General features: G+C 46.9%; 1 protein-coding gene across 4 annotated transcripts in view; it reads left to right on the forward strand.

Annotated features, from left to right (window-relative positions):
• The window catches only part of SENP6 (SUMO specific peptidase 6), a 94042-nt gene that overhangs the window by 7633 nt on the left and 60697 nt on the right, over positions 1-25712 (forward strand). Inside the window, exons 2-8 of one of the 4 annotated variants that reach the window (XM_040428665.1) lie at positions 1687-1780; positions 6508-6571; positions 8209-8351; positions 10268-10372; positions 14689-14709; positions 14868-14932; positions 24413-24552. In XM_040428665.1, the coding sequence (XP_040284599.1) occupies positions 1687-1780; positions 6508-6571; positions 8209-8351; positions 10268-10372; positions 14689-14709; positions 14868-14932; positions 24413-24552 (632 nt within the window). The remainder of the gene's footprint in view (positions 1-1686; positions 1781-6507; positions 6572-8208; positions 8352-10267; positions 10373-14688; positions 14710-14867; positions 14933-24412; positions 24553-25712) is intronic. The other 3 variants (XM_040428667.1, XM_040428666.1, XM_040428668.1) reach the window with 3 other exon arrangements.

Consider the following 25712-nt stretch of genomic DNA (forward strand, 5'->3'; position numbering starts at 1 on the left):
GATGTTAACGGAGCCTCTCCATGAACGTTCACTGTCAGTTAGGCCAAAGGAGGTGATCGTGTAGTGCCTTATCTCCCAGGATAACAAAGGGTCAGGCATGCTGAAGTGCAGCATGCCCAATCTTTACATCTGCCATCGGGCACACCATCATGATTGTTGACATGTTTAGCATTTCCTTCATCAGAATCCTGGTGTAAAGACGACACCTCTCATTGGGCCTGAACTGGGAGATTTCAGCTCTGAAGTCTGCAGCATTGTGAATATAGGTTTAGACCGGGATACAAGGTGAAGTAAATGTTCCCACAGGACAGTTAATAATGGGTAGATCACTGGGGCCTCTATTAGGGCTCGTTCAGACGGCCGTTTGTACGGGGCCGCATTCGTTCCCCAATTTTAAAAATGTTAGCACTGTGGGTCTGTCACTATTACAGTTGTGAAATGAAAACGGTAATGTCGGCGCAAATCTGATACTAAAGCTGGCCATACACTGGCTCTATGTCGGGAAATGGCCATTTTCGGCATATTCGGCCATCTCACCCCTGATGTGCATGAACAGCCCAGCCGAGCATGCATTCGTATGGGAGGATCGGGAGAGAAAGATAGACTATTCCGTAGGAAAAAAGCCACTCCAAAAAATGCACGACTTTCATAGTGTTTATTACAAGCCGAGAAAACGTATATATGTAGCAGCACCCTAAGTAAGCGCCGATCGACTCATATTGTCTTATCAGCGCTCGTTCAGGGCAGCCATGGCCCCATGGTAAAGGACCCTCAAGGGTGTCCATAGCAACCAATCGCAGCTCTGCTTTTGTTTTTCAAGAGCAGAAGACAAAATGAAAGCTGGTGTGTAATTGGTTGTTGTGGAAACTGGACTTGCTCATGAACCAGGCAGCTATCAGACAAGATGGAGCGCGTTCAGCGAGACAAGAGGAGGGTCTGTCAGTCAGAGCTGGCGACAGTTTGTCACGAGCAGGTCTGTAAGTGGACAACAGCCATTATAGTAGTATAGAGTACTATAACTTTCCTCAGTGGAATGATGGGGAAGTAGTCTGAAACCACTGACTGTGCTGACCCCTGAGATGTCTGCTTGGTCTCCTGTGGAGCAGGCCTACAGAGGGTTTTGAGGTCCACCAGTATCTGCCTGAGGGGATGAACAGGGAGGGAGTAGAGCTGATAGTCCATGCTTGTTGTATATCACTATCGGCCGAGTCCATGTCTACTGCTACATGAGCAAAACTTCACTTTGTATGGGAGTTCTGATTAAAGGAACCTTCCCATAAAGAACATTTATCCGCATTACTCAGGGACCCCCATTCTTAGAATTGCTGAGGGTCCCAGTGGTTGGTCCTCTGTGAATGGAGCAGTGGTGCACATGTGTGACCACCCTCCTGTTCCCTCTCTATAGGACTGCCAAGTACAGGACTCCACTCTCTCCAGCAGTCATAGACGTGTCATGCACCCACACATCTGCTTAATTCCCACAGTGGGGTTCCAGCGGTCAGACCTCCAGCAATCATCCTGTGGATAGATGATGAATGTTCTTTACGGGGACAGTGAACAATTACGTGGAGGTCTGGGATGTATGACTTGCATCTGGGGTTACGGCACTGATTTGTGTTATTTCACTCTTAGCGATTAGATCTATCCATGCTGTTTCTGACATGGATTGGCTCTGCTTTGTTTTAGCTTTGGATAGAACACAGTCCAAGAAAGATGCAGGTTTTAGAAATAACTGGAGTTTTGAAAACCTGGAAGAAAGTGAAGGTGATGTTGAAAAAGAGTAAGTACAGTTCTGTGGATGTCTGAAGGGATAAGATAGCATTTCCAGTCCTTATTGCTGTTTCCTCTAGTATCTCATATTGTTTAGTACATGGATTTTTCTTAGGCTACTTTTACATTAGCGGTTTTTGCGTATCCTCAATAGCGGAATTGAAAACGCAAGTGTGAAAGTAGCCTTAAAGGGAACCTGTCATGTGGATATTTGATTATAATCTAACTAATTATATACAATCAGTAACTACTAAAAAGTACCTTAGATGTATTCACTTACTGGTGTGACAGATGGTTACCTCATAATATACACACAAAGATGCTGCATGCTAATGAGCTGATTTGAGTCCAGCGTGATGTCATTGAGTCCAGCGTATATTTAATTCAGAGCTATAGCCACTCCCCTGCCCACCTGCTGCTGGTTCATATGGAAACAAACTGTCATTCAGCAGCAGGTGGGCGGGGAGTGTCAGGAGCTCATGAATATTCATGACTCATCATTATCAGCTGGAGCTTTTCAATACAAGATGTTGGCAGATTGACTGGGTCAATTAAAGAAAGTGACCCAGCATTTTGCTAAGAGAATCAGTCACTTATTTATGTTGCCCTTAGTTAGGACACCATAAAACTGGTGACAGGTTCCCTTTAAAGGGAATCTTTATGGTGTCCTACCTAAGGGCAGCATAAACTAGTGACACAGTGCTGACCCAGGCATTTTACTAAAATCTTGCATTGAACAGCTCCAGTGCATGTCGATGAGTCCTCAATATTTCTGAGCTTGTGGCTGTCCCCGCCCACCTGCTGATTCAGTTAGAAAAACCTGTCAGAGTCAAGTGGGCGGGGAGAGCTGTGAGCTCATGAATACGAGGACTCATTGGCACGCGCTGGAGCTGTTAGGATTTGAAAGTGAGGGCAGCAGAAAACTGGTGACGCGGTCCCTTTAATGGAACACTCAGTTTCCTGCAACAAATCTGCCATGTGTGAATGTGCCTTTAAAGTGGATATATACTAATAATGAGCTTGTCTTGGGCCTCATAACTTTCCATCTCTCAGATGCCAGTTGTAATGCCAGATCGCAACTATCTGTTTTGTACTTTATCTTTGGTTCCGCAGGGCACATCTGGGATATGGGAAGTCAAACACTGGCACAATTATCTGTCTGAATGAGGCCTTAAAGCAAATCTCTCAGCTCCGAAATACCCCACAAACTAGAGTAAGGCCCGCTTCACACGGGCGTCGCGGGTGAGGGCCGGATGCGTTCAGGGTGCATTGCAGGAATTTTTTTTTTTTTGCACGCGCGGGAGAAAAACTGAATGTGGTACCCAGACCCGAACCCGGACTTCTTCACTGAAGTGCAGGTTTGGGTTAGGTGTTATGTTCATTTTATTATTTTCCATTATAACATGGTTATAATGGAAAATAATAGCATTCTTTCATACAGAATGCTTAGTAAAATGTCAATTGAGGGTTAAAAAATGAAATAAAAACATAATCCACTTGTTCGCGCAGCCGGCATCCTCTTCTTTCTTCTTCTTTCAGGACCTGCAAAAGGACCTTTGATGACGTAATCGCGCTCACCACGTGGTGACGTCAGCGCAGGTCCTGCTGAATGAAGATGGAAAGGATCTTCTATCTTCATTCAGCAGGACCTGCGCTGACGTCACCACGTGGTGAGCGCGATTACGTCATCAAAGGTCCTTTTGCAGGTCCTGAAAGAAGAGGATGCCGGCTGCGCAAACAAGTGGATGAGGTGAGTTAATTTTTTTTTTTCCTTTTTTAACCCCTCAATCGACATTTAAGTAAGCATTCTGTATTAAGAATGTTCCTATTTTCCCTTATAACCATGTTATAAGGGAAAATAATACAATGAATTTACTTTAATGGAGTCCGGGGTTGCTCATCACTGTCATCTCATAGCAGCCATGCGTGAAAATCGCACCACATCCGCACTTGCTCGCGGATGCTTGCAAATTTCTCGCTGGCCTGCGTTGCATCAATATAGAACATTCTGCGATTTTCACGCAAAGTACAAGTGATGCATGAAAATCACAGCTCGTCTGCACAGCCCCGTTGAAGTGAATGGGTCCGGATTCAGTGCGGGTGCAATGCGTTCACCTCGCGCATTGCACCCGTGCGGAATTCTCTCCTGTGTTAAAGGGGCCTTAGCGGTGTATGGTGTGAGTGGCGCTGAGTCCGGTTATGTAATTTTTATCTTCATACCTGCAATCTGACGCTGTGCTCCCACAAACCAGCAGTAAGATGCACTGAGAGGACTCAGAGAGGAGTCCTGGTTTGTACGACATAACCGGACTCAGCGCCACTTATACTATACACCGCTTACTCTAGTTTGTGGAGTGTTTTGGAGCTGACCGGTTCCCTTTAACTAGCTATTCCCATGGTATAAAGTGCTGGCATAAAACTTTCTGATCCTTGAGGATCCAATCTCTGAGACTCCTGCTAATTGCGGATCTGCAAAACATGGATACTGGCCGTGTGCATTCTGCATTTTGCGGAATGGAATGTCCGGCGCATAATACAACTGTCCTATCCCTGTATGTAATGCAGGACATGTTATATATTTTTGCAGATGTCACCAAACGGACATACGTATGCGATCCCCACCAATCCTTGATATATGCCATAAATTTATCAGATGGGAAAATTCCTTAAAACCTTCCCGCTGTGTGCCATAATATTCCTTCAGTTCAATAGGTAGTTGACACAAATCGATATAGTGCAGCATTGTAATGTCACAGTATCAGGACCATCACAGTATTATAGTGGTATTATATAGCTGGCACCTTGAGAGAACTCCAATTCCTGCAATTTAACCGCTCAGATTCAGCAGTCAATAGCAACTAAGAGATCAGAAAAGTTAGAGGGAGGGGGCTCCCTCTATTTTCGTATTGGCACCCCCACGAAAGAAATCTCAAGGGTTACCATGACAACCGTGGGTCTTCTGAAAGCCCGCAGACCTGCAGTGTTACAGCACTTATTAGCTTCTAGCAGGATGTTATCTACTTTCAGCAAATATCCCTTTCTGCTGTAATACAGGAATATTACAGTGTATAGTACAGGTGCTCAATTGATCACAGGTTCAAGTCCCCGAAGAGGACTAAATAGAATTAATTTAAAAAAAGCTGAATAAATATTATTATTATATATTTTTTGTCAACGTGTCATGTAAATGATTAACCACACTCTCAAGCGGTGAATAATATAAAGAAAAAGAAAACAATGCCTGAATTGATTGGGGGGGGGATGTTTGGTCAAAAATAGTTATCAAAAGGTGGCATGTATCTCAAAATGATATCTGCTCAGCTGGTGAAAAACATGGTTGATCAGAATATAGCGACTAGAAATATTGGCGGAATTGCATCCCAAAAACAATTTTAAAATTTGTGCAATTCAATACATGCACCACAAAATAATGGCATTAAATAATACAACTTGACCCACCAAAAGCAAGACCTCATATGGCTATGTCGACCGAAAAATAAAAAGTCATGGCTTTTTAAATGTGAAAAGCTAAACAAACCATTGCCAAACCAGGTTGAGTTTTAAGGAGCTAAACAATGTGACCCCATCCAGGACCCACTTTTAGGGCTCATGGACTCGACCATGGTTTTGGTCCATATCAGATGCTCGATGCTTTTTGCGGATGGAATGTCGACCCATTCATTTTAATGGGGCCTCAAAAGAAGCAGACAGCAAAGTGTGCTGTCCACATCCGTTTGCGCGCCCCGCAATGTCCTATTCTTGTCTGTTCTGAGGACAAGGACAGGACATTTGGGAAGAAGTAAAAAAAAATGGCCACAAAGAGGTCGTGTGTATGAGCCCTTAGCTCTGTATATTGGGGGAAGTTCCTCAAAACGAGAGTGACTGAAAATTGGGTGATTATCTTTCTTTCAATGAATCGAAACCGTGTATAGCTGTGCTTTTTTTTTTTTTTTTTTAACTGAGGTTTATACCAAAGCTATACCGTAACCTCCTCCTTAAAGGGGTTGTCCCACCTTAGACATTGGTGGCATACCACACCTATCTTCAGAACGGGCCCCTGAAGGTGAAGGAGAGCGCTCTGCACATGCACAGCCTGCTATCTGTTCATTTCTATGGGAGTTCCAAAATTAGCCAAGCAAGTCGGCCTGGATATTTTTGGAGGTCACATACAAATGAACAAAGAGCGTACCACGCAAGCCTGACCACCACTACACTCACTTCATTTAGACTCTCAGAGATAGCAGAGACAGCTATTTTTGGTAGTCCCATAGAGGCCACACATGCACAGCTGAGCTAAGGTCCTGGAGTGGTACTTACCATCTTCCTTAAGGGTGTTAGGAATCCATATTACATAATATAGCTGCTGGGTCCATTTTAGAGAATTTGGGATAGTGATTTTTTGGTGTTGTGACGTTCCTTTAGTACAGTTGTATTACTGGTAAAGACTCTGCTATGAGATACTCACCGCTTCTGAATGCCTTATTCGGGGGGCATACTGCATCATGAATGGCACCTCTGTTTTCACCACCTATCACCAGCCTGCGTTCTTCTGTTGGCGTAGTAAGACTGAGGTCACTCATGTCTAATTGCCAAGCAGGGGGACAGTTAACCAGTTACAGCTCATTAAAGACCACTCTCTTACTTGCCTCCAGGTGTCTTGTACAGAAGGCACTGTGACTTTAGACTTGGTGTCTTGCTGTATGTGTATTACATATTTTTTCTTTTTTTTTGTTATAGTGAGGTTAACTTGCTCAATGTAGAAGAAAGTGATGGAGACAGCCCAAAAGCTGATGAACAAAAGGCAAGTAGGCAATGTTTCTGTATTCCAACATACACATTTTGTAAGGTTGTGGATAGTGTTGAGTGAACTTGTGGTTTCAAGTTCGAAATACAAGGTTCAGGTTATCTAAAAATTCTGTTATGGATTATGCTACCACGGACCGTAAGTTATGGTTAATCCATAACAGAATTCTTAGATGACCCCAAACCCGAACCTTGTACGCCGAACTTAAAACAACAAGTTTGCTAAACACTAGTTGGGGAATTTCAGAGATGGTAGTTTTAATATATAAAATATATAATATAATGTGTGTGTGTGTATATGTGTAATAAATATATATATATATATATATATATATATATATATTGGACACACCTTCTCATTCAAAGAGTTTTCTTTATTTTCATGACTATGAAAATTGTAGATTCACACTGAAGGCATCAAAACTATGAATTAACACATGTGGAATTATATACATAACAAACAAGTGTGAAACAACTGAAAATATGTCATATTCTAAGTTCTTCAAAGTAGCCACCTTTTGCTTTGATTACTGCTTTGCACACTCTTGGTATTCTCTTGATGAGCTTCAAGAGGTAGTCCCCTGAAATGGTCTTCCAACAGTCTTGAAGGAGTTCCCAGAGATGCTTAGCACTTGTTGGCCCTTTTGCCTTCACTCTGCGGTCCAGCTCACCCCAAACCATCTCGATTGGGTTCAGGTCCGGTGACTGTGGAGGACAGGTCATCTGGCGCAGCACCCCATCACTCTCCTTCATGGTCAAATAGCCTTTACTTTCAAAGTTTTCCCAATTTTTCGGCTGACTGACTGACCTTCATTTCTTAAAGTAATGATGACCACTCGTTTTTCTTTACTTAGCTGCTTTTTTCTTGCCATAATACAAATTCTAACAGTCTATTCAGTAGGACTATCAGCTGTGTATCCACCTGACTTCTCCTCAACGCAACTGATGGTCCCAACCCCATTTATAAGGCAAGAAATCCCACTTATTAAACCTGACAGGGCACACCTGTGAAGTGAAAACCATTTCAGGGGACTACCTCTTGAAGCTCATCAAGAGAATGCCAAGAGTGTGCAAAGCAGTAATCAAAGCAAAAGGTGGCTACTTTGAAGAACCTAGAATATGACATATTTTCAGTTGTTTCACACTTGTTTGTTATGTATATAATTCCACATGTGTTAATTCATAGTTTTGATGCCTTCATAGTCATGAAAATAAAGAAAACTCTTTGAATGAGAAGGTGTGTCCATTTTGGTCTGTACTGTGTGTGTGTGTGTGTATGTGTATGTATATGTGTGTGTGTGTGTGTATATATGTATATATATATATATATATTATATAATTATTATTTTTTTTAATAAAAATGTGTATATGTATATAATTTTTTTTATATGCATACTTGACAGATTGTAACCTGCACATACCCTTATTATAATTGACACCGGTCTGTGTTATATGGATCCATAATAACTTCTATGGTCCTGTACAATACTTCCATGTGTTTCCAGTTTTATAGTGAGGCACACCGAGATTTTTTATTTTTTTTCTCATGGACTTATACAGAATGCTTGTGTATGGGCCCTAAAATTGTATGGGTTTTTCCTAATAAACTGTTTAATGCTTTTGTTGTTATTACAGTCCAGACATCTGCGGCCTGGAACTGTTCAAGGTCCAGGGGACTCACTTAAGACAAATGAGAGAAGAGGGAAAACACTTCACTTAAGACCTATTAAAGGCAACGCAATTGGACTGAACATGATAGGAGCAAGCAAGAATCTGGTGTAAGCGTTTTATGATGTGGACTGCTCTCGGGGCTCTCCATGTGAAACAAGTTCTCCTCTTTTTGACCAATTTGGAAAGTTTTGTAAAAGAGCATATTTCCAATGAGCAGTAATTTGTAAGCCAGTATATATGTGAAAACGGCATGAAATAATTCCCAAACTCTATAGTAAAGCATTTACTGTCACATGGATGATCACTAATAAAGTAAAACTATTCCCATGTAGAACATAACACCTCCTTCCCTGATGTACCTTTCATTTGGCGTTTCTTGTTTTCTATCTTGTGAAAACCCTCTTTGTACGATATGCAAATTAGGCATTAAGGTGCCCAGAGGGGCGTTATTTTCTTTCAATAGTTCCCAGGAACGCCCTTATCCAGTATCCGAGCCCAAGCACACCTCTACTAGGCTGAGACTCCACAGCCCATGGGAATAGTTTTACTTTATTAGTCATTATCCATGTGTAAGGCCTCTTTCACACGAGCGTGACGGATTGGCTCCGGATGCGTTCAGGGTGCGTTCAGTGAAACTCGCACCATTTTGCAAGCAAGGTCAGTCAGTTTTGTCTGCGATTGCATTCAGTTTTTTCCTCGCGGTTGCAATGCATTTTGATGCGTTTTTCACACGCGTGATAAAAAAACTGAAGGTTTACAAACAACATTTTTGTCTTAGCAACCATCAGTAAAAAATGCATCTCATCTACACCTGCTTGCGGATACAATTCGTTTTTCACTAAAGACCCATTCACGTCTATGGGACCAGGGCTGCGTGAAAAACGCAGAATATAGAACATGCTGCGTTATTCGCGCAACGCAGAAGTGGTGCGTGAAAAAAAACGCTCATGTTCACAGACCCATTGAAATGAATTGGTCAGGATTCAGTGCAGGTGCTATGCGTTCACGTGACGTGGAAAACTCGCTCGTGTGAAAGGGCCCTAAAGTTGCCACCGCAGTAGCGAACGTTTGTCCCCATACAAAAGAGATGATTGCTGCATCTGACAAACATGCGATTATCAGATAATTGCCTGCACGGTTGGTTTGCATGAAGAGGCCTTATGTACAAAGCTGGAACAGACATTTGAAAAATGTGCCAGATAGCACAGTGGACAATGCTGGTTGAAACATCTGGAGCACCTGTAGACCATATAGTGTAAAGACCTCTTTACATGGGCAACACAGCAAGCAATTATCAGAAACAAACTGTTTGTTCCCGATAATTGCTTACTTGCCAGAGTATGTGACAGCTGCGTTTATATGCAGCAGTAACATCTGCTGTATGGTTATGAGCAATCGCTAGAGTTATTGCTCATCCCCATATGCATTCATTGTTTCCGGGCAGTAGATAACTGTTTAGACAGCGTGGTCTAGGCCCAGAAACAGTGATTTAGGTGAAAGTGCCAAAGATGCCTTTATTTGATCAGGTGGTCAGTGGCACATGGCAGTTATCAGGAATGAGCTTTCCCAAGAACATTCCTTCCTGATAATTGCTCCGATCATTGGCAAGTGTGAAGGAGCCTTAAGTTCTCACCACCTAAGCGTGGTCCCATTGAAATGCATTATGGCCAGATTCAAATACAATTGTGTGCACGAGGCAACCAGTTTATCAAGGCCAATCCACAGATTTTGACGGGCCTGATTTCAGGATATCAGATATATTTTTTTTCCTTGCAGATCTTTATTAAGATAAATGAGCCAAAACTGTGTTTCTTGAGAGAGAAAGATATACTGCACAGCCACACACTGGATATTTATTGTCCAATATATAATATTTTAGCATTGAAGAAATGAGAGGAAGGAAAAGGTAAAATGGTAGTGTGTACTGCAGACCTCTTTGGAGGCTACGTTCAGTACCTACGTGTAACAATGTCTCACATCACACATGAAACATAAGTAATACCTTTCTATCTGTCAACCACAGAGAAAATGCCCAGAACATTGTACTCCCCCCAGGAACTATGTTGCAGAGAAGAATTTGTCATCATACAAGTACCTCGCGGTCCGGCGTGAAAACAGCAGCACAGAAGTAAGTTGTGAACTTTGATTGCTCATGTGTCCAACAGTGAAAGATGAATACATTATGCACCTTTTAGAGGGTTATTCCCATCAAGAAATGTGTGGCACATCTATGCCATATATGTCTGACAGGTGGGGATCCTACCTTTTGGGACCTGATCCTATGTCAAGTACAGGGCCCCATTGGTAGTGGAGAGGTAACTGAATGTGTGCTGCTCTCTCAATTTGCTTCAGTATGGCTATTTTTGGAAGGTGGGACTTGCACCTATCAGACATTTATGGGCTATCCTGAGGGAATGCCATAAATCTGCCGAAAGGACAACCCCTTTAAGTTTTCAATACAGCAGGTATATGGTATGCTGGTGAAACCCTTTTGTTATATGATCTGTTTTATTTATCTACATGGTAGGTGACAAATGTCTTGATTGCTGGAACCCCACGATGACTAGAATGGTGGTCCCGAACCTCCGGTACCTCCTCACTTCCCAACTGCAGTGAGGGACAGTTTGAATAGAAGTGTGCTCAATCCAATGCACTGCTGCTCCATTCAGTGTCTGTGGGGCAGATGGCAAAGGACATGTGCAGACCTATAGACACTAAATACAGCTGCAGGAGGCATCCCCGACAGCTGCTCCATTCTCTGTCTGTGGGGCAGATGGTAAAGGACATGTGCAGACCTATAGACACTAAATACAGCTGCAGGAGGCATCCCCGACAGCTGCTCCATTCAGTGTCTGTGGGGCAGATGGTAAAGGACATGTGCAGACCTATAGACACTAAATACAGCTGCAGGAGGCATCCCCGACAGCTGCTCCATTTAGTGTCTGTGGGGCAGATGGTAAAGGACATGTGCAGACCTATAGACACTAAATACAGCTGCAGGAGGCATCCCCGACAGCTGCTCCATTCAGTGTCTGTGGGGCAGATGGTAAAGGACATGTGCAGACCTATAGACACTAAATACAGCTGCAGGAGGCATCCCCGACAGCTGCTCCATTCAGTGTCTGTGGGGCAGATGGTAAAGGACATGTGCAGACCTATAGACACTAAATACAGCTGCAGGAGGCATCCCCGACAGCTGCTCCATTTAGTGTCTGTGGGGCAGATGGTAAAGGACATGTGCAGACCTATAGACACTAAATACAGCTGCAGGAGGCATCCCCGACAGCTGCTCCATTCAGTGTCTGTGGGGCAGATGGTAAAGGACATGTGCAGACCTATAGACACTAAATACAGCTGCAGGAGGCATCCCCGACAGCTGCTCCATTCAGTGTCTGTGGGGCAGATGGTAAAGGACATGTGCAGACCTATAGACACTAAATACAGCTGCAGGAGGCATCCCCGACAGCTGCTCCATTCAGTGTCTGTGGGGCAGATGGTAAAGGACATGTGCAGACCTATAGACACTAAATACAGCTGCAGGAGGCATCCCCGACAGCTGCTCCATTCTCTGTCTGTGGGGCAGATGGTAAAGGACATGTGCAGACCTATAGACACTAAATACAGCTGCAGGAGGCATCCCCGACAGCTGCACCATTCAGTGTCTGTGGGGCAGATGGTAAAGGACACGTGCAGACCTATAGACACTAAATACAGCTGCAGGAGGCATCCCCGACAGCTGCTCCATTCAGTGTCTGTGGGGCAGATGGTAAAGGACATGTGCAGACCTATAGACACTAAATACAGCTGCAGGAGGCATCCCCGACAGCTGCTCCATTGAGTGTCTGTGGGGCAGATGGTAAAGGACATGTGCAGACCTATAGACACTAAATACAGCTGCAGGAGGCATCCCCGACAGCTGCTCCATTCAGTGTCTGTGGGGCAGATGGTAAAGGACATGTGCAGACCTATAGACACTAAATACAGCTGCAGGAGGCATCCCCGACAGCTGCTCCATTCAGTGTCTGTGGGGCAGATGGCAAAGGACATGTGCAGACCTATAGACACTAAATACAGCTGCAGGAGGCATCCCCGACAGCTGCTCCATTCAGTGTCTGTGGGGCAGATGGTAAAGGACATGTGCAGACCTATAGACACTAAATACAGCTGCAGGAGGCATCCCCGACAGCTGCTCCATTCAGTGTCTGTGGGGCAGATGGTAAAGGACATGTGCAGACCTATAGACACTAAATACAGCTGCAGGAGGCATCCCCGACAGCTGCTCCATTCTCTGTCTGTGGGGCAGATGGTAAAGGACATGTGCAGACCTATAGACACTAAATACAGCTGCAGGAGGCATCCCCGACAGCTGCTCCATTCTCTGTCTGTGGGGCAGATGGCAAAGGACATGTGCAGACCTATAGACACTAAATACAGCTGCAGGAGGCATCCCCGACAGCTGCTCCATTCAGTGTCTGTGGGGCAGATGGTAAAGGACATGTGCAGACCTATAGACACTAAATACAGCTGCAGGAGGCATCCCCGACAGCTGCTCCATTCAGTGTCTGTGGGGCAGATGGTAAAGGACATGTGCAGACCTATAGACACTAAATACAGCTGCAGGAGGCATCCCCGACAGCTGCTCCATTCTCTGTCTGTGGGGCAGATGGTAAAGGACATGTGCAGACCTATAGACACTAAATACAGCTGCAGGAGGCATCCCCGACAGCTGCTCCATTCTCTGTCTGTGGGGCAGATGGTAAAGGACATGTGCAGACCTATAGACACTAAATACAGCTGCAGGAGGCATCCCCGACAGCTGCTCCATTCAGTGTCTGTGGGGCAGATGGTAAAGGACATGTGCAGACCTATAGACACTAAATACAGCTGCAGGAGGCATCCCCGACAGCTGCTCCATTCTCTGTCTGTGGGGCAGATGGTAAAGGACATGTGCAGACCTATAGACACTAAATACAGCTGCAGGAGGCATCCCCGACAGCTGCTCCATTCTCTGTCTGTGGGGCAGATGGTAAAGGACACGTGCAGACCTATAGACACTAAATACAGCTGCAGGAGGCATCCCCGACAGCTGCTCCATTCAAACTGCCCCTCACTATGGTAGTTTGACTAGTGGCCCAGTGATGGAGTCTCCAGCAGTCAGACATCAGTCAACTGTACAACATCACTATGGTGTGAGATAACCAGCAATAAAGTGCACTTGGCAGCTGAAGACATGTGTGTTGGTCCCATGTGTCCGCATTTCTAAGAAAAATGAAGTTTTAATATATGCAGATGAGCCTCTAGGAGCAACGGAGGTGTTGCCATTACACCCAGAGACTCGGCTCTCTCTCTAAAACCTTATTCCTGTACTGTGTCTTTGCCGGATACTGAAGAGCAAGGTGCGGCGAGAGACTTTACGAGAAGTCTGGGCCAGGTATGATCACATTCTTACAGCCTGGTCCTGTCAGTCACAGTGCAGAGAACGCAGCAGTTTCAGAGAGAGCGGAGTCTCTAAGAGTAATGGCAACACCCCCATTGCTCCTAGAGGCTCATTTGCATATAGTAATACTTCCTTTTTCTAAGCAATGCGGACACATATGAACATGGGACCAACACAGAAGCCTTCAGCTGCCAAGCGCACATGTAACAGGTCAGCCAGTGTCATAGATACAAATCTGCTGACAGATGCCCTTTAAGTTATGGGTTATATTTGTTAGTTATATCAAAATGCAATTTAATTTCTAGAACATATTTGTCATACACATGCAATTCCTAGTTATGCATTTGAGATCTGCCCCATTTAAACATATCCGTGTATGATTTTCCACGTACTGTTATACCACTGTGTGCGAGTGAGTGGGTCTGTCTCTTCTACAAGCTACATACATATTTTATAAACCACATGCCCTTTGAGACCTTCTAGCGGTTTTCTGAGAGTTTTATACTGATGACCTATCCTCAGTATGAGATTGGTGGGGCTCCAACTCCTAGCACCCCCTGCCAGTCAGCTGTTGGAAGAGGCCATGGTGCTCTAATCACAGTGCGTCCATTGGTATCGCAGCTGGAGAGAGCTGCTCCTGGGCCACGTGATCGATGAACATGACATCACTGGCCTAGGTAGGGACCACGGCGATCACCGATTTGCCTCGCGGCAAGCGTGTCGAGAGCAGGACCTTTACTGATCAGATACTGACAACCTATCCCGAGGACAGGTCATCCCATCAACATTAAACATTTTTCACATGTTACATGCAGATTTGCCACGAAATTCAGCACTTTGAACGCAAAAGTGAAACCCACGCCAGTAGTCTTACCAGTTATTTTTTTTTGCAGTGTGTGAGATGGGTTTTCTAGACCCCTTTGGAGTAGTGTAGTTTAGTTCTAGACTGCAGTGTCCTGATAGCAGGGATGTCTGTCTTACACTTCTTTTCTTTTTCACATTTTAAGCAGTCTGGAAAGACGGGAAAGGTAAGTAGTGTTCCATAAAATAAGGCATGAAATACTCTTTCCCTGTAAGTATTTGTGTCTGTGTGTTGTGTAAAAAGTGACGCCCCACACACACAAACTGGGGTCTTTGGTTTCCATGTTATTCAGCCATGTATTTTTTTAATTTTGTTTTTGAAAAGGAAAGAATACCCCCCACATATTCAGAAGGTAGAAGTCGATCCTGTTGGGTTGCTACAAAGATTAGGTAAGTTTATTCATAGATACTTACATATAGAAAAACTGACATTTTTTTCTCATGCAGCTTTGAGGTATTCATGATGAAAGAGTGAGGATGGAAAACTGAAGGGGTCCTTCCATGTGTCTTCCTTGTGATTTCATAGTGGTTCCTCAGGTTACAATGGCCTCAGACTGCAATATTTTCAACATATCTAGGGCAGTATACACAGTCAGCATGGGCCTTTCACCGGCACGACACCCTTATTACGGCACATGTACTGATTACCTCTCTACAGGACAGTCTAGTACGGCATGTTCTGTCTTGTGCGCCTTGTTATTTCCTGGTACAATGTGTCCTCATTTACATCGTACTGTTATATGTAAGGACTTGCTGTATCTGTATTAATCGTTTTATTTTTTGGGATGTCATTTTGGGGCCCAGAACCAATAACTAGTTTTCCATAGTTATAATGTTTTCATCTTGCAACGTTTGTCCAGGAAGCAATTAATATTGCACCTTAGAAGGCTTATTCAGAATTACAAAAATGGCTTTATGAAAAAATAACTGTGTCATACGTGTCCATAGTTTGTCGTGTCTTTTGCAGCTCCGCTTCATTCACTTCAGTGGAACTGAGCTGTAATACCAGGCACAGGTGTGGCACTGTTTTTGGAAGAAAGTGGGCATTTTTTTCAGATCCTGTACAACATGTTTAACCAGTTCAAGACCAGGCCATTTATTCCCCTTCCTGACCAAGCACATTTTTCTTTTTTTTTTTTTTCTTTGAAAGCCAACACTTTTATTTCCATTCACTTATGTAAATAATGTTTGCACCTTTTTTTTTTATATACATGGGGCTTTAGTCATTTTTATTTTTGTATTTTTTGTTTTTATTTTTAAATAGGAAAATGGTAAAAAGGGAAAAATAGCCTGTTTTTCACTTTAATATTTTTTTTAAATTTGTTAATAGCACAGCATGCATCTAATAAATATATATATATATATATATATATATATATATATATATATATATATACACACACACACACACACACACACACACACACACACACACACACCTAAAGAATTATTAGGAACACCTGTTCTATTTCTCATTAATGCAATTATCTAGTCAACCAATCACATGGCAGTTGCTTCAATGCATTTAGGGGGGTGGTCCTGGTCAAGACAATCTCCTGAACTCCAAACTGAATGTCAGAATGGGACAGAAAGGTGATTTAAGCAATTTTGAGCATGGCATGGTTGTTGGTGCCAGACGGGCCGGTCTGAGTATTTCACAATCTGCTCAGTTACTGGGATTTTCATGCACAACCATTTCTAGGGTTTACAAAGAATGGTGTGAAAAGGGAAAAACATCCAGTATGCGGCAGTCCTGTGGGCGAAAATGCCTTGTTGATGCTAGAGGTCAGAGGAGAATGGGCCGACTAATTCAAGCTGATAGAAGAGCAACGTTGACTGAAATAACCACTCGTTACAACCGAGGTATGCAGCAAAGCATTTGTGAAGCCACAACACGCACAACCTTGAGGCGGATGGGCTACAACAGCAGAAGACCCCACCGGGTACCACTCATCTCCACTACAAATAGGAAAAAGAGGCTACAATTTGCACGAGCTCACCAAAATTGGACTGTTGAAGACTGGAAAAATGTTGCCTGGTCTGATGAGTCTCGATTTCTGTTGAGACATTCAAATGGTAGAGTCCGAATTTGGCGTAAACAGAATGAGAACATGTATTCATCATGCCTTGTTACCACTGTGCAGGCTGGTGGTGGTGGTGTAATGGTGTGTGGGATGTTTTCTGGGCACACTTTAGGCCCCTTAGTGCCAATTGGGCATCGTTTAAATGCCACGGGCTACCTGACCATTGTTTCTGACCATGTCCATCCCTTCATGACCACCATGTACCCATCCTCTGATGGCTACTTCCAGCAGGATAATGCACCATGTCACAAAGCTCGAATCATTTCAAATTGGTTTCTTGAACATGACAATGAGTTCACTGTACTAAAATGGCCCCCACAGTCACCAGATCTCAACCCAATAGAGCATCTTTGGGATGTGGTGGAACGGGAGCTTCGTGCCCTGGATGTGCATCCCTCAAATCTCCATCAACTGCAAGATGCTATCCTATCAATATGGGCCGACATTTCTAAAGAATGCTATCGGCACCTTGTTGAATAAATGCCACGTAGAATTAAGGCAGTTCTGAAGGCAAAAGGGGGTCCAACACCGTATTAGTATGGTGTTCCTAGTAATTCTTTAGGTGAGTGTATATTTTATTATGTTATCATTTTTATATATGAGATGTATGAGTTTTGGTCACTGGGGGCAGGGCTAGAAGCTGTAGTGTGACATTTTCTCGCCCATTTTCCTTGGGGGACACAGGAGACCTTGGGTATAGCTCAGCTCCTTAGTAGGCGTGACACTAAGTGAAAGCTGTTAAGCCCCTCCTCCACAGCTATACCCTCAGCCTGGAGAGAGAGACTACCAGTTTTTTGCTTAGTGTCCAAGGAGGCAAGACACTGTTTTCTCCTTGTTTTAGTTTTTTGATTTTTACTTTTTCTTTTTCTTTCAGACCATCAGGGACAGCAGAGACGCACTAGACCTCTCTGTTTCTCCCGGGGTTGAGCTGCGCCAGTGCCGGTCACCCGCACTGCTGCCTCCCCCACAGAAGGCAAGGTGGACCAGGGCAGCCTAGCTCCCCTGCATCCCGCCAGCCAAGGGACGCCCGCACGCCAAGTTCCTCTTCCAGCATCCTGCCACTATGGTGCCAGTAGCTGAAGGGGCGACCCTGCTGGAACGGACCGAGGGTGAAGACGGCTGATGGTGAGAGATTGTCTTCTCCAGCCCTATATCTCTTCCCCCCCCCCCCCCCTTCCCGGTCTCCTGCATGCCTGAACCCCATACTGGTGGACCTAGGCTGGCCCCTGGGGTACCGCAGGGCGACAACCTGCTCCCTCTCCTCCCCTCCATAGGACTGTAGACTCCTGAAGGCAGCTGCAGATTGCTGTGAGAGGAATACTGCAATACAACCCGGAGACCCGCACCTAGCTGCCCCATGGGGTCATGCCGGCGTCCCTACTCTACCCTCACCTCCTCTTACCGGTCGCAGATTCAGGGCCAGGGGGCCCGCGCATAGTTGCCCCTGACCCTCCTCTATGAGCACCCGGTCCATCAAGGGCAGGGTTTGCCGTGCTGGACTTCAAGGTCCCCCCATCCTTACAGGTGCGCTGCTCAGGGCCAGGGGCCTGCTCCTGACGCTGCCGGGTGCAGGGCCTGCATGTATTGAGCGCGATGCTCCAACAGGTCCCGGCCGACCGTCGATGCTTCCGGTCAGCCGGGCGCCGCAAAATTTTGACCCAGGCTTCGGCCTGCTGGGCCGTTATCCGGCCCTCCTTCCCCGGCCCCCTGTCTCTGCCGGCCCGCAGGGTGGGCACCCGCGGCCGGTCTGTACATGCGTCACCCCAGCTCCCTCCAGGTCCCGGCCGACCGCCGGTACCTCCCGGTCGGCCGGGCGCCTCAAACATTTAGGCCCCGGCTTCGCGGCCTACAATGCCGCAAAATTCCGGCCTCGGTTGGAGGGGGCGGGAACTTCTCCAGGCGCGAATTCTTCCCGCCTGGAGGTCCCCCCGCCTCCAGGGGATCGCAGCGCCGCCCCCCTCCTTCCCCCAGGCCGAATCTTTGTTAACCCTTTGGGTACCGGCCATCTCCAGGTGCCAGCTCCCATCTAGAGGAGACCCTCTATGATCTGGGCTTCCTCATGGGCCTGTATGGCTGGCCCCTTTCCTGCCTCTCAGCGAGGCTGTGCCCCTGTATGGTGGCCCCCTTTTCTTGCCTCACTGAGGCTGTGTTAAAAAAAAAAAAAAAAGACAGGCTTACATGTCGGGGTAAATAAATAACGAATTGGCTGCGCAGGACGCTGCAGTCTGATCTTAGTAGTGCTGGCAGTATGCATGCCCCCCTTCCATAGGCGGCATGTCGCGCTCCCCGGCTGCGGTGCCGACAAGGTACATGTTCCCCTTCCAGGCGGACCTTGCCCTCTCCCGGGATACGGCGCTGACCAAGTGCATGCGCCATCTTCAACCCTTTCTATAGGCAGGATTCGTCATCCTCTCCGGAATACTGCTCTCTCCCTGACTGCAGGCTGGCCATGTGCATGACCCCCCCCCTTCTATAGGCGGAATACGGCACTCTCACCGGATACGGTGCTGGCCATGTGCACGACCACCTTCCATAGGCGGAACGCTGCACTCTCACTGGATTCGCTGCCGGCCATGTGCGTGACCCCCTTCTCTAGGCGGAACGCTGCACTTTCACTGGATTCGCTGCCGGCCATGTGCATGACCCCATTCCATAGGCGGAATACTGCACTCTCACTGGATACGGTGCTGGCCATGTGCACGACCCCCTTCCATAGGCGGAACGCTGCACTCTCACTGGATTCGCTGCCGGCCATGTGCATAACCCACTTCCATAGGCGTAATACTGCACTCTCACTGGATACGGTGCTGGCCATGTGCACGACCCACTTCCATAGGCGGAACGCTGCACTCCCACTGGATTCGCTGCCGACCAGGTGCGGGACCCCCTTCTATAGGCAGAATACTGCACTCTCACTGGATTCGCTGCTGGCCACAGGCATGACTCCCTTCCGTCGGCGGAATTCTACACTCTCACTGGATACGGTGCCGGCCATGTGCAGGACCCCCTTTCATAGGCAGTATGCTGCACTCTCATTGGATGCGCTGCCGTCCTTGGGCATGCCTCCTTCCCTCAGGTGGCATACATACACTCTCACTGACTGTGTTTGTTCTCCCGCCAGTACGTTGCTGGCCATGTGCATGACTCCCATCCATGACTGGATGCTCGCACTCTCCCTGGAAGCGATGCTAACCGTGTGCATGGCTCCCGTTTTCTGGGCGGCATATTGCGCTCTCACCGGATACGTCGCTGGCCATGAGCATGGCCCTCTAACATAGGGATACGGTGCTGGCCTTGTGCATGACCACCCCTCATTCCTTGGGCGGAATTTTGCACTCTCACGAGATTCACGGCTGTCCTGGTATATGCTGTACTGGACTGGTACATGTCCCACTTTATTAGCGGAGCGGGGCTATCGTCCTCTAGTTGCACTCTCATGAAATTCGGTGTTGGGTGGATTATTGAACAATCACTTAATGCTAAGATAACCCTGTGCATGTTCCCCTTTCACTAGGTGGACCTCCTGCGTTCCTGCTGGATACTGTGCGGCCATGTGCATGGCCCCCTGCTGGGCGGAATATGGTATGTCCTACTTCTCTGAAGTAGGTACTGGCCTTGGGCATCCCCCCTTTTGGGGCGGGCCTTTGCACTCTTGATGACTGCAGTGTTTGACCGTTACATTTCCCCCCTTTCTGGGTGGACTGCTTGCATTCCATCGCATGCTGTACTAGTCTTGTGTATAGCTCCCTTTCAGGTTGCACTTTGCACTTCCGTAGATACTGTGGGGCTCTGTGGCTGGCCCTCTTCGCTGAGTGGCTATTTTGCAGTGAGCGGACGTTCTTGTGCGCTGTGTGCGTTGTTTGGGCTGTGTATGCCTTCTCCTCCCGTAGGTGGGTTGGCCTTCTCACTGCTTACGGGGCTGCTCGTACGTATGCCTCCTTTCCTTCTGCGACATACTTTTTTTCTCTTGAAATACGATTCTTGCCGCAAGCCTTGCACTCTTCTCTGAAGAGATCATTCTGTCCACCTGACCCGGACGGGCTCTACTTGCTCTCTACTGCACCGAGCTGGGTGGTACGCATTCTCTGGTTGGGATTGTAGATTGCGGTCCCGTTGTGACGGTATCCACCATGTTCGTTGGCCCTTCCACCTGGGGAGTGTTCGTGGTTCCCAGATGCGTACCCGTTTGTCCTCCTGCGGCTTTGCTTCCCTGCACAAGCGGTCACATGGTCGAGAGTGCTGTCTGCAGCGCCCCTCAAATTCTACGACGGCTCTGGCGGGACTACGGTTCCCTCGCCTACTACCATTTCCTCTTCTTCGGATGCAGTGTGTACGAGTCCTTCCTATTGGCGCCCTCTGCGCTTCAGTTTGATCTGCTACTAGGTTTGGACCGCTCTTCTCGGGAAGTTCACCCAATTTCTCTTGGGTGCTCGGTTATCCAGGTTCGGGGAACCTCCACTTTGGGTTCTTCAGGACATTCGCCTGCTACGAGGCGGTGAGCCAGGTGTCTCTCAGAGTAGCGGGGTTCTGCTTTTGAGCTGTCCTATGACTTCCCTGTTGCCTGCTCCTCCGTTCGGTTGGAGGGTTCTATGCCGGCCTCTGTCTCGACTGCTTTTTCTCGCCGGCTTTGGTTTGGCTCCCGCTCGGGGCATATCACTCCGATGTGGCTTCTGCCCCGGCCAGGCTTCAGAGGCTGTTCCTTCACTGCCCTCCTCTCTGGGGAGAGCATGGTTGTTCACTTGGATGGTTCCGGTGTTCCTTGTGGCCTCGTACCGTCTCACTCGTTCACACTGGCTGTACTAGCTGTGTGCCTATTTACCCGGTCTACCGCGTTCTGTATCCCGCTGGGTGCTGATTGCGTTTTCCATTCTAGGCAATGGTCCTGCTGTGGACTTACCTTCTCGGTAACTTGGAAGGACTACCCTTCGGTCATGATTGTCCTTAGATCTCCCACACCGGGACTGTAGAACACCTTCTTGTGGTGGCTACATAGAAATAGACTTTAGCCTGTCCTGTCCTGGCATCTGTCGGATGCTGGGCGGCCCTTTTCGGTTCCTCCGTCTGTCCTTCTGCTCCCCCACTCCGGGTGGATACGGGACGACGTTACTTGGGGGCCGACCGATCCAGTTTTGCCGACCCTTCTGCCCGTGTTACTGGTCTGCGCCTGATCACATTAGGTTTTCTCCCGCTGCCCAGGCGATTCCAGCGGGCACGCTAGTGTTCGCTCCTGGCCGTGCCTTGTCCAGGATCTGTTTTCGGGCTTGGGGTTCTTACCTGGGGTTCTGTGGGAAGCTGGGCATTCCCCCACTCTGCTTTTCTCTCCCCATGGTTCTGTCTTTCTCCAGTCCGGCCTGGACCTGGGACTGGGACTCTGTTACTTGAAGTGTCAAGTGTCGGTGCTGTCTTTCCTCTTCCAGCGTTCCCTGGGCCTCTTGGGCCTGTCAAGACCTTCTTACATGGAGTGGCTCTTTGGTTCCTCTGTAGCGTTCCCCGTACCGCCCTGGGAACTACATTCTGTGCTCTCGGCGCTCCAATCTTTCCCTTGGAGCCGTTCCATAGGTTCTCCCTACTCCTTCTGTCCTGTACAGTGGTGTTTTCTGTTGCCATCGTGTCTCTGACGGGTGTCTGAATGGCGGCCCTTCTTGTTCCGAGCCTTCTGTCCTTCCCCAGGGCAGGGCTGTTCTCCATCCCGTCGCTTCCTTCCTTCTGAAGGTGGTATCTGCCTTCATCTCAACGAGGCTGTCATCCTCCCCTCCCCAACTCCGGGAACGGACGCTTCACTGATTGGACGTTGTTTGGGCCTCGCAGTTTTACTTGGAGGTCTCCGACTCTGCTCGACGCTCGGTCTCTTGTGTTGCCAGGAGGTCCGTGCAACGGTTTGACTGCCTCCAGGGTGGTTTTTCATCAGAATGGCTATTACTGAGATTATCTCACTAAGGGCAGGGTTCTGCCTTGGTGTCACCGTTCGTTTCACCAGAGCGGTCGGTGCCTCCTGCTGCCGGAGGCATTGGCCTTCGGCCATGCAATTGTGCAGGTCGGCCACCGGTCTTCCTTGCACGCCTTACCAAGTTCTACAGGGTGCATACTCTGGCTTCGGCGGATGCTGCCTTGGGCCGCCTGGTTTTTGCAGGTGGCGGTTCCTGGATGCCTTCGGGTGCTTCGCCTTGGTGCTGTGGTTCCTCCCCTCTTGGACTGCTTTTGAATGTCCCAAGGTCTCCTGTGTCCCCCAAGGAAAATGGGCGAGAAAACGAGATTTTTGTATAACTTACCAGTAAAATCTCTATTTCGCTCTTCCTTGGGGGACACAGCACATACCCATTCATTGTTTTATTCTCCACGGTTTCCAGGTTTGGTTTACCCCGTTGGGTAGTTGGCTTGTTGGTTCCACTTGTTGGGCTTTGCCTTTTCTCACTACTTGGACACGCAACTGTCAGTCTCTCTCCAGGCTGAGGGTATAGCTGTGGAGGAGGGGCTTAACAGCTTTCACTTAGTGTCACGCCTCTTAAGGAGCTGAGCTATACCCAAGGTCTCCTGTGTCCCCCAAGGAAGAGATTTTACTGGTAAGTTATACAAAAATCTCGTTTATTTTTTATTTTTTTTGCTTTAGATAGGGATTTAGTTAGATGGGGAATACAGCCCCCAGAAAGGTCGTACAGGGCTGTACAACCACACTTCAGAGCTGATCAGGCCCCCCTGCAATCACATGACCTCTGGGACCAGAGCAGGAAGTGGCATTGCCACTGCTCATGCCACTTCCTGCTCTGGTCCCAGAGGTCATGTGATCGCAGGGGGGCCTGCACGAGCTGCTGGGTTTTGGCAGCACTTGTTGGTGCAATGGGGAAGGCAGGGACGTTGCCGCCTTTATGAGGAGCCCTGCTGTCACTGACTCCAGGGGTTGCGTGCCAATCACTTTAAAACTCCCTTGCAGAGAATATATGTTATCCTGATGTATATAGTCAAAGAGTGGTCGGCAGATGGTAAGGACCATTGTAAATTAGATTCAGGCTAATAGTGGACCTGGAAAAGGCTAGTATGTTATGTATTACCAAAACTCCAAGCATTTTTCTAGGGGAATTAACCTAAGAGTCTGGAGCACGCTCTCTTTCTGCTGTTGTGACCTGTATAATGATGTATGTGAGTTGTGGGAATATGAATCTTGGGTCGCTGCTATATAATATGTGAAGTAGTTACTAGTAAACATTTTGGGGGAGATTTATCAAACTGGTGTAAAGTAAAACTGGCTTAGTTGCCCATAGCAACCAATCAGATTCCACCTTTCATTTCTCACAGCTCCTTTGGAAAATGAAAGGTGCAATCTGATTGGTTGCTATGGCAGCTAAGCCAGTTCTACTTTACACCAGTTTGCTAAATCTCCCCCTTAATTTTTTAAATGCAAATTCATACATTGACTGAGCGGTGATTTAGAGCTTATTACCACAAATGCCTATGACTTTTTGTGAAAAATGGACAGCTTCTGTGTGCATTCTGTTTTCTCCTCACTCCCATTAATTGAAAGGGCTATTCAATTCTCCAAAAATGGTCCAGAGTAGGACCTGCAGTGATATTCTCCGACTGGGCACATGGAGCCATTAAAAACAACAGATGCGTGAATAGCATTGACTTATATGGGTCTTTGTGCTGTCCTTTCTCAAACAGATGGCAGACAGAAGAAAAGTGCTGTCGTGAATAAGCTCTTACCACCATTGGCTTCTTCTGCCAGGCTTGGTGGTTATAGTGCTCCATCTAGCTATAACATGTAAGGTAACTAAGTTTCCTTCTTTTGTAGAAGACATGCAGGGAACAGGGGAGGATTCCCAGGTGGAGCCCGGGCCTACAATAAGGAGAAAGGTACAGCAGCCTCGGCGCAGCAGTTTTCATACGTGTGATTTGCCCTTGCATCGTACTGCTCAATTGTGTGTAACAGAGGTGTGTTATAGGTATTCATTATTGCATCATTTCTTATACATTTGACTAAAAAAGATACATTGAAACCTCTTCAAAACCTGGACTGACAGATGTCTAGTTTCATCATATACTAGACAATGGGGGTCATTTCGCAAAGACCAACCGTTTGCTCCGGTCTTTGATATCCCCTGCGCCGCCAGAGGATGCTTATAATATGACGAGGCACAGGCCTCCAGCAGTCCTTACACCTAGATTGAAATCTAGTCCAGCTGGTAGGTGGAGTAGATATCAGATGTCACAAATGTGTTGGGGTTGATGGCAAATGCACCATAGAAACACCAGTTGCACCTAACTTTAGGCGCAGTGATGCTTAAAGTCTCAAACGGTTGGTCTTTCATACCCCATTAACGCTTAGGTGGTCATAGTAAATGGCCCCTAACAAGTATAGGCGCCAAACAAAACTCAATCCATAAAGCTCAGCCTGAGGTTGACATGTTGCTGAAATTTCAACAATTTGTAGTATAAATTGAGTGCCAAGTAATACAAATTGTATTGTGGGTATAGGCCATTTTCTGTGAGAGAACCACCCCTGTAGAAGACCATGTTCCAATGCACGAGGTTTCACCGTATTTCTTTATAAGATTAAAATGTTAAAAATGTACTGGGCCGTGTTCACGTACAGATTTCAGACAAATGCCAAATTCTTAAAGGGAACCTGTCACCAGGTCTCCAAGGCCACTAAACCTCCGGTATGCCCCTATGCGGTTTAGCTTTCTAAGCTTATGTTCATATCTGCGTTTGGGGCCTCCTTCACAAATTTGGTCAAAACCAGCAGACAGAATAGTCCTTTTTCAAATATTTTTTTTTTTTTTTAAGCATTTTGCCAGATGGAAACCAACAGTGATGGCCAGTTCGCAGTGTTCCCCAGCGAACACATGCGGGCTGCCATCTTTAGTAAGGTTGACTCGGCCCCCGGCGGCTGTTCTCGGAACTGCGTTTGATTTCAGACCGGCTCCCGACACAGGTAAGGGCTTACCTGTGCATCGCTGGACGGGTGAGTCAACCTTACTAAAGATGGCAGCCCGCATGTGTTCGCTGGTGAACACTGCGAACTGGCCATCACTGGAAACCAACCAGTTCCCATTATAGTCAATAGGATCTGTTTGGCTCTGTTCATGTCA

Source organism: Bufo bufo, chromosome 4 (assembly GCF_905171765.1).
Source record: "Bufo bufo chromosome 4, aBufBuf1.1, whole genome shotgun sequence".
NCBI lineage: Eukaryota > Metazoa > Chordata > Amphibia > Anura > Bufonidae > Bufo > Bufo bufo.